Consider the following 9,680-nt stretch of genomic DNA (forward strand, 5'->3'; position numbering starts at 1 on the left):
CTTTACAATGGAGTTCATGGATTCACATACAGAGATGTGAAAACAATAAGAAAAGTTTAAACTTGGCATAAGTTATTCCCTGAATGATTTGGGTCTACATAACATACTTCGTAAATGATTTGGGTATACATACATACTCTGTAAATGATTTGGGTATACATACATACTCCGTAAATGATTTGGGTATACATACATACTCCGTAAATGATTTGGGTATACATACATACTCCGTAAATGATTTGGGTATACATGCATAACATTGTAATGATTTGGGCACGCATAACCTACTTCATAAATGATTTGGGTATTACATAAAGAACAGGTTTTTCAAGGAACATGGACAAATATAATATGAATTTTTAATTGCCATTGGATGCACAAATTACAGAATTGGACTCTCCTTTGTTTGTCATCGAATATGATTACATAGCATGTTATAGCATGCCTTGAATGGTTACTGAATATATAGCATATTATATGCTTACTGAGCACTGAATGTATAGCCATCTTAAGGCTCTCTGGATACTGAACATGTAAGTGTAAGTGGAGTAACAAGATACGGAACAAGTAACTAGCAAGATACTGAACATGAAATCTCGCAAGTGCATGTTAAACATGCCTTATAAGGGAGTCCCTTCAAATTTGTCATTGTCCATCTTCTCAAACCTGATTCCTGCAAAGGAACTCAACTTTCTCTCTAACATGAAGGAGAAAATGTATGTCTTGTTAAGGTGGAGGGGGAATATGTATCTCTTCAAATTTATTCTTCTCCATCTTCCCAAACCTGATTTCTGCAAAGGAACTCAAATTTTTCTGTGATGGGAGGAAGAAAATGTATCCCTGATGTAATAATCAATTTGGGTTGTATGGATGTGTACTGAATTATCAATCATATTTGATCATACAAAGCGGTGTATAATATCGCAGAAAACTGTTTGATGCTCTAAAGGGCTGTAAAAAATGTTAGACCAGTAACAATGTCAGGGTCTTTGAGAAATCTCTCGTCTAATCGAAGTGCTTGTCATCACATAGCCGTAACAAATCAAGAGATCAGAGGAAGAGTATATGGCATACTACAGATAATGTTGTTACCCATTATTCCATTATTCTGTATATCAAGTGAACAGTCTCTTGATAACATTTTCCTGGAAAGCTTTCTCAATATACCTCTATTCTGTACTTTTCCGACGAGGTGGAACTCTCAATAAGGTCTTCAAACCATCGTAGGTGGCGAATCCAATAGCTACTGAAGGCACTAACTGCACATATGTAACATTTCAAAGTTACTTTGTGAGTTGACCAAGAGATGACAACTAACCATTGGGTGGACTTGTTTTACTTTAATATGATTTTTGTGGAGAAGTATTTTCTCATTCAATCAGATAACCTGAAATTTTTACCTTGATATAGTTTATACTTAAGCCCGCAAACAAATGTCTCGTTCCATGTGTTTGGGCTATAGAAACAAGCCCATTCATTGTGCTTGTGTAGATCTGCTTGGGAGACTCGATAGCTTGCACCTAATGAAAACAATTCCAACGTTACTAACTTTGTTGCGTGAAAGAAGTTCAAGATCTTAGATTGTTAAATACGAAAGGTTTTACCTGCATCTGCCTCCTCACCACATCCAGAGGATAAGTGAAGGTTTGTGCAACTATTCCTGCAGTAGCTCCACAAGTAAGCTTTACTGAAATAGAATTCTGGTGCTCTTGCGGTATTGATTCTTTCAATCTCTCGTAGATATAGAATTTAAGCCCAGCATAAGGCAACATCCCATAAAGGGTAGGACCTAGTAAAATTTCACAAACAGTACGTTATTCAGCGCAATGCTTTAACACCAGAACGCATATTTTGGATTGCCATCTTTCAAAAATAAGAGGTTGATCGTATACCAAGGCCGCGATATAAGCCTCTGACACCACTTGCCTTCACAACTTTAGAGAACACATCTCCTATGCCTTTGTAGGGCACAATGGCAGTCTTTGGATCCTTCACCTGATAAATAAAAAGAAAATGAATGATAATGAAACTTCAGAAGAGAACAAAATCTCACTCTCTTCATATGATAATCAATCAACTTTTTTCTACATAACCTCAATAAATAAAGCCCTGACTCCAATGTCTAAGAAGAAGTGTGAACAATCTTAACAAGGAATTCTTGTGACTAACACATGTTTCCTAAATTCATCAATATGCATGGCTTTCCTCTTGTGCCTTCACACATTCTTAGTATGTTATGTTCAGTGCAAGTCTCATCATGATGTATTCCTTAATCTCTGATCCTTCATAGATCTAAGGGAGTCAAAAGGTCTTATTCAATGAGGAGATGCTATCACCTGGTATGCTAATGTCGTTCGAGCAAGATCCAAAGGATACGTGCTTAAAACAGCAGTTCCTCCAGCCAATGATCCGGCAAGCAAATCCACCACAGGGCCAGGAGCAGCCGAGGATGGATAATGATCTATGATATATCTTCGATATTGCTCATATGTCATGAAATGCAGAGCCGCATATGGTACCACTCTGATCACACTAGCTCCATTCCCTCTGTCAAAGTTCAGAGAATAATCCCAAAGAATGTTAAACGGTGATATAATGATATAAGAATATATATTATACATAAATGATAAATCTCATCGTTAAACTGTAAACAGAAGTATGCTTTACTTGTAAAAGCCAATCAGTCCCTCCTTTCGGAAAATTAAGCGCACTGATTCCATGAGTCCCAACGATCGAAAATTTGCATATTGAGTCTGCAAAACAAAGATTTCAAATCAGGCATGTTATGAGACTAGCCCAAAAAATCTAACTGGCATACATGCCTCTGAGTCAAATTAGACATGAGATCATATTCTTTAAACAATAATATACAAAAAATCTATTAGTAAAACTGCTACCAAAGGTGAATACCAGTGTGCAAACACGAGACCATCTTCAAACAATAACATACGAAAAAAACTCCCAAGTAAAACTGCTATCAAGGTGAATGGTGGAGTGCAAAAGAGCTACCAGATTTCTTCAACGACATAATGGTGATGTGATGCATTCATTTCAAAAATGGCATATCAGATCCCAAAAACAAAGTGTTTGTGCATTCATTCATAACATAAACTGATAGATTAGATATGTTACACCCTCCTTAAATGGAGGAATATGGCTAATCTACATGGTTAGACATAAGCCATTAAATACATATACACAGACACACACCTAGACAGAAACACATACACATACACATACAGATACAGAGGGAAACACAGAGAGAGAGAGAGAGAGAGAGAGAGAGAGAGAGAGAGAGAGAGAGAGAGAGAGAGAGAGAGAGAGAGAGAGAGAACCTGATAGAGTATTTTTGTGCGTTCAAGAGGGGCTACCACAGTTTTTGCAAATCCTCCTGCTGCCCCTCCTGCAATAAGCTCTTTTACATAGGTGGGGATAATGTCTATGAAACTCCCAATCTCTGCACTGTTAGCCATAGTTTGAGACGCCATCAAGAAGAAATGATGGCACCACGTTACCGAATGAAAAATGAGCAGGCTTCAAATCTTCAATTTTGGGCGATCAAATCTACGATTGACTATAGGAGTACCCCAAATCGATGGAATCTACGATGACCTGATTCGAACGAAATAATTCTATTGACTTTAGTATGATCAGAATGGATGAATCAAATCTATCAATATTATGATGAGCCGAAATAATTGAAACCAATGGGTTTCACGCAATCTTCAAAACTCGGAGAGAGAGACAGAGAGAGATGTGTGTTTTTTAGGGCAGCTTGGTTTAATGTTCTTGCTTAATTAGTCTATTAAGGATTTGGGTCAGAGAAGATTAATCTGTAATCATGAGAACTCTGAGAGAGAGAGAGAGAGAAGAGATGAAGGGTTTCTTGGTCTTAATTTAGTATGGCTATGTATATAATGTTCGATGGAGAGGTGTACAAGAAAAATCATGAACCATTCATTAATCGTCAAGGAATCATGAAACCCTAAGACTCTGTCTGGAAGAAAAAACCAGAAATCTTTGAAAATATATAGAGATTTGTTTTGTCTTTTGTCTTTTTTTTTCCAGACTGACTGGTTCTCCTTCTCCCTCTCTCTCTCCTTATACATATATACATCTGTATATATATATATACATATATTGTACAGAAAAGGGACCTCCTCTTACTCCTGATTGGACCTCCACCGTCCATGAATATACATTATACATGCATATGTATATGTATACAGTATATGTATATGTATTATGTACGTATGCAGATGCTGATTCATATCATAATATCTATCATATGAACAGGAAACAGGGGAAGTGATCATCACCACACACACATTATTAACAAAAAAGTAAAAAATGGTTAGTTAGAATAGATTTCCTTCCTACTCTAATAATTGCCAACCTCTACAAGAAGAAGAAGAAGAAGAAGAAGAAGACGAGGAAGTTGCTTCCTTGCATGATATGGCTGGCCCCATCTTCTTCTTCTTCTTCTTCTTCTCACACATCTCCTCCACTTCCACACCCAGGGCCCCCGCCCCTCCGCTACATTTGGCGGACCCCGGCCATCCCGGTAAATTGTGGTGTTCCTTGGACAACGCATGATACTTTGTTTCTCTCAGGTGTTGGAAATTGTCCCTCCCCCTCTCGGGCTCTTTGTTGTGGACAAGGTACGTGTACCAAGGGGTTTTTACGTTTCCTGAGCGTGGCGTGCAAAATCCATTTGTGCAATGCGTATATGGTGGGTCTACACCCCATCCATTGATACATATACTTGTACCAGTATGTTATGCAGAAAATCGGGAAAGTGTAGTGTGGACGCGTCCATGCAGCCCACACAACCCTTGTTCTCCTTTTGCTAGAGGATTGGAGTATATCAATACGATATTCCTTTTGTCGCACATATTTGGAATCTGCGCTCTCTCTCTCTCTCTCTCTCTCGACACATGGCCCATTTTGTTGTGTCTTGGAATTATAGATAATTCGGATTGTTTAGTATCTGTTGGAACACATGTCGAGCAATGCTTGTTTTCTGACCACTCAAAAAACTAAACCATGAGTGTAAGGCTTTTCTCGACCACTAAAAAATAAAATCACCACAATCCAACCTTTGTGGAAATCATTAACGAGTCCTTAATCATAACGTGTAGTGCGATGAATAAAGACAACATGTCATGCCTACGCACCTAGATATAATCATTACCTCATTATTCTCTATTGCATAGATACTTCAAAGCCGTGTCTTATTGGACCTTTTTAATATCCAAGCATTGCATGTAACATCTATTACAATAAGATGTACGCATTACCTCAAGTTATTGCACATATTATAAAAAGCTTTTACAAGTCTAGATTGCAAGGCCGCGTATTCACACAAACACACTATTGTCGTACTCCACCTTCAAACCACATGTGGGCTTATTTTCTTTGCATTTACAACCAGATCACACCTTTCTTGCTTTGCTTAGTTATAATGCACTCTTAATTGCAACACTTATTGAAATTCTTGATCAATTATATATTCTACACATCTTACGTGACAATGTTTCACTTTGGTTCCATAGATCATATTTGACTCGCAATGATGAGAACTCTCTCTCTCTCTCTCTCTCTCATACACACACACACACACACACAAGCCTTTTTTGCAACGCTAATGTATCATGAGTAAATAATGTGGAGGCTTGTGCTTCACACATTATATTACACATGTTGCAGAAACCACATACATTAATACATGTTAGAGCTCATCCCATTGTTTGCCATCCAAACCATTACTTTTATATGACTTAGCTCACACTCACTATGATGTAAGACAAGGCATTAAGGAAGAGTGATGAGAATACTTGACTATGCATGTTTTGCCCTAAACAAGTTTACAATATTGAGTATCGCACTTTGATACAAGGCCTTGCATTTGATAACATTAGACTATGCTTTCCACACATCTACCACCAAACCCAATCCTTGCACAAATTTCTCCCACAATCACAAGGTACACTTGTTGTTGCATCCTTGTACAATTTTCTCTCACAATCACAGTGTACACTCTTGGTTGCGACATTCATTATTGAAGTTCTTGAGCATTGAGAATTGCTACTCACTTTCATGTGTTATGTGAAAATGTTATCTTTTTTGTCTCATTTGTCATATTTGACCTCCAAAGATGATGATAAAATCTCTCTCTCTCTCTCTCTCTCTCTCTCTCTCTCTCTCACTCTCTCTCTGGTCCCATAGGTCAAAATTGGCCTCTTTATGGACGATAAAAATTCTATTTCTCTCTACTTATGAGTGTATTAGATAAATTTTCCATTATGCTTGTGGAGGCTCAAAAGGGTAAAGCATGCATTATGTAAAATAATGGGCCGTTTTGGAACAGAATGAAACGTGGAATGACTTGGGGTTCCAATGAAACTTTGAATAACTTGGCCTTGGGGCCCTCACCAACTATAGAAGGATTGAATGTGTTATATCCTTGTTTTTAGGGCTTGCTATTTATTTTGAGAACATAAAAACTTTGAATGCTCTATGGATGGGCAAAAACATAAGTCCACGTAGAAAGACTTTGAAAATATCCAAAAGCACTTTCTTATCAAGTTTTTTCAAGTAGCTATGGGCTCGATATTTGCCCCTACTTCTTAAGAGTGGATCACTTCTCATTAGATCATGGCCATGGAGTGGGTTGTTGAGTACATGCTTAAGGGTAAAATGAACCCTCATTTTGACTTCTTAGAATCACATGGGAAGAGAATAAAAAGATTAAAAAGGCATATAAAAGCAAAAATTTGGGGAATTTATGAGACCACTCATTGATAATGCAAATTGCTATCCCAAATGAGTCTTGAGTTTGAGCATCATACTCTGATACAATGCTCCTTCAACCATATTCAAGTTTGCTTTCCACACGTTGTCCAATTCGCCCACACCCTACACATTTTTTTCTCAATCACAATGTGCACTCTCAATTGCAACATTAGTTAGTAAAATTCTTGAGCATCAAGTGCCACATACTAAGTGAAAATATTTCACATTCCGAGAACAAGAGTAAAATCGCTCCCTCTAGAATTTGCTTAAACCCATTTCGTAGATCTTATTTGAACTCTTGTGGACAAATGGGAAGAAGGTCCTTGAACAAGTAGGGATGCATGACTTATAGACTAATTCATGTTCTATGAATATGTTTTTAGAATTGCAACATATGAATAAGATTTTACACTTCTTGAAACTTGGGAATATGATAGTCAAATCATTTAATGTTTGGAGAAATATACTACACTCCTTGATAAGGGGAAACAATCAGAGAGAACAAAGAGGCAAAAAAGGTTGACATGTTTGATCGAGAGAGGATCGGAAGACTTCATCTCTATATGTGAAAAATGATGAGTATAAATTAGATATGGCTTAAAATAATAACACAAAATTACATTTATGGTCATTTTTCTATGGGTGAAAGCGATTACGATCAATGTTGAAGTTACTTTTGCAAATGTCCAATAGTTACAAATGCTTGTTACATGATTTTATATGTAGAAAACATAACGAAGACATTGTGATTGAATGAATATATGTTATTGGACCACACACATAAATTTTCACATGAACATAGAATGAGATCATGGGACTTAACTAATCTTAAATGCATGGAAGGATTTGAGTCCATGGAGTTAAACCACCATCCAAGACAAGTATATTTGTGCGCAAACCTTAAAAGAGCACACATATATGGCAAGATGGTGTAGTATATGTTATAAATTTTTTTTTTTCAAAATAGTGCAATATAAAATGTAAATAGGAAGCTTTCAAGAAAGTCATTTTCTAGTACAGAACAAATATCTTTTTAGTTAAGAAGAAGTCTTGCGATGGTACCATTAGATAAGAAAGCCCACCAAAAGTATCCACAAGACTACATACATACAAAAGACTTATTCAATGAAAGAGAAGAATATGGAAAGTCCATTGGCAATTTCTCCACACCCAAGATATAATAGATACATGTGGTAAATATTAGAGAAATCCTCAAAGGAAACATCTTAAAAATTACGTTAATTTAAGTATGCATTTATATCTACTATAAGAACTTGTATGAACCAAATGGGGGCAAAATATTGTATTATGGTTCTTTCACACGTACCTTTCTACTTTATTATGGAGGATGCATGCACAAGGCTTAAGACATTGGTCTTTCACAAGGTAGGCGTCCTTAAAGTATAAACACCAAAATGCTCAAATGGATTATAAAAGAAGCAAATCTAAGGATAAGTAATATGTTTAATTGTGCATTGCAACATGGTATGCCTCATGATTAGAGTACAAATAGGAACAAACTTGTACATAAAGGGGGTGATTTAAATAAATGTAAACAAGTATTACACAACCATAGTTAGCTCTCTTATGGCAAAGCTATTTGGATGTATCATGGAAGCTAAGTTAATAGAATAGGTTGAAAAGAATGTTATGAGGGCTTACAAACACTAACACACTATTATCAATCACCTTGTTACTATTCAAGCAAGTATTACAACAAGAATGTTATTTGAAAGGCAACCTAATTATATTACAGTTTAGATAGACTTCAAGAAAGTTTTTGATATGCTGTTGTGTGAACATATTTGTAGACACATGAAAGAATTCAAGGCACTGAGTGAGTATATGCTTGCAATTTCTCGAAACTATGAGAAGACAATTTGCCATGTATGTATAGGAGATGGAACTTCATATTTCTTCGATGGAAATATTAGAGTTAATCAAGGATCCCCACTATCATTAACTGTGTTTCATTTATGCATTGGTAAATTAGAACAAATGGTTAACACATTTATAAAGAAAGACGACGGCAAAAAAGTTACCATTGGGAATATAGTTATATGTTCTTTAGAGGATGTCGAAAAGGTTAAGAGTGCGTTGTGAAGCTTTTGTATGCATAGTAAGCTAAATGTCAATAGCTCTATAATCATGCATTGTGTACAAAAATTAGATAGTTAAAACCACTGAAAGCTTCAATGATCTTATGCTTGAAGCTTTGTCCAATAATGCATTGATTAATGTTAGAAGCGAGAAATGGGTCTTACAATGCATTGGAAAGCATACACAATGGTGGAGAAATCAAATGTTAGGTTCTCGAGAAATACCTCTTTGGCTCATTGGTAACAACAATGCTTCTCTCTATGGGGTCCAAGTATGAGGTGCCATATATTGTATGAAAAGTTTCATTTTTGGTCTATAGATGATATTTGATATTTGAGGATGATAGTAAAATCTATTTGTTAGCGTAGTAGTTTATAGTGGTAGTCTTTGGTGATCAAGAGAGAACCCACATGTGATTCCCACATGGGCTTGGTTCCATCCTAGAGATTGTATTATGTTAAAATGCCTACCTCCCTCTTAAGATTAATTCATAAAGTGATTGTATTATTAATTATGTCATTAAAGCAATGAACTTAAAATAGATGAAATTGAAACATAAGCATCATTTTAGAAATACAAGAGAGAGTGTCTCACATAAGAGAATACTGTGCGAAATAATAGATTGCATGTAAAACTATATTTGAATTGTATAATTTGTTTCAAGTGCATGTATTTAACATAGTTTGCTCACTGATATAATATAGTCAACTTACCACGTGAGATTAGAGAGAGAGAGGTCTCTAATATCTATTGTGTGTATGTTTCCGCGTACTTGTGTACGTGTT

The 9,680-nt window shown here is 36.2% G+C and overlaps 1 protein-coding gene across 1 annotated transcript; it reads right to left on the bottom strand.

Annotated features, from left to right (window-relative positions):
• Positions 1-343: 343 nt before the first annotated feature.
• Positions 344-4,012, bottom strand: LOC147857840 (mitochondrial carrier protein CoAc1-like). Its single transcript, XM_087326663.1, has 7 exons — positions 3,336-4,012; positions 2,668-2,753; positions 2,337-2,547; positions 1,893-1,995; positions 1,605-1,789; positions 1,401-1,520; positions 344-1,259 (listed from the first exon to the last, which is right to left on the bottom strand). Exons 1-7 carry the CDS (start codon positions 3,486-3,488, stop codon positions 1,170-1,172), a joined length of 948 nt encoding a protein of 315 aa, XP_087182789.1. The 5' UTR covers positions 3,489-4,012; the 3' UTR covers positions 344-1,169.
• Positions 4,013-9,680: the final 5,668 nt, after the last annotated feature.

The sequence above is a fragment of the Azolla caroliniana genome, unplaced genomic scaffold (genome assembly GCF_043228905.1).
Source record: "Azolla caroliniana isolate FFs.n. ecotype wild unplaced genomic scaffold, voAzoCaro1.0.p SCAF_11, whole genome shotgun sequence".
Classification (NCBI taxonomy): Eukaryota; Viridiplantae; Streptophyta; class Polypodiopsida; order Salviniales; family Salviniaceae; genus Azolla; species Azolla caroliniana.

Coding starts and splice junctions, on each gene's coding strand:
- LOC147857840 (XM_087326663.1), bottom strand. CDS start 3,488: ATGGCGTCTCAAACTATGGCTAACAGTGCAGAGATTGGGAGTTTCATA. Junction 2,754..3,335: donor GCACAAAAATACTCTATCAG/GTTCTCTCTCTC, acceptor TTTGTTTTGCAG/ACTCAATATGCAAATTTTCG. Junction 1,260..1,400: donor TAAGTATAAACTATATCAAG/GTAAAAATTTCA, acceptor ACATATGTGCAG/TTAGTGCCTTCAGTAGCTAT.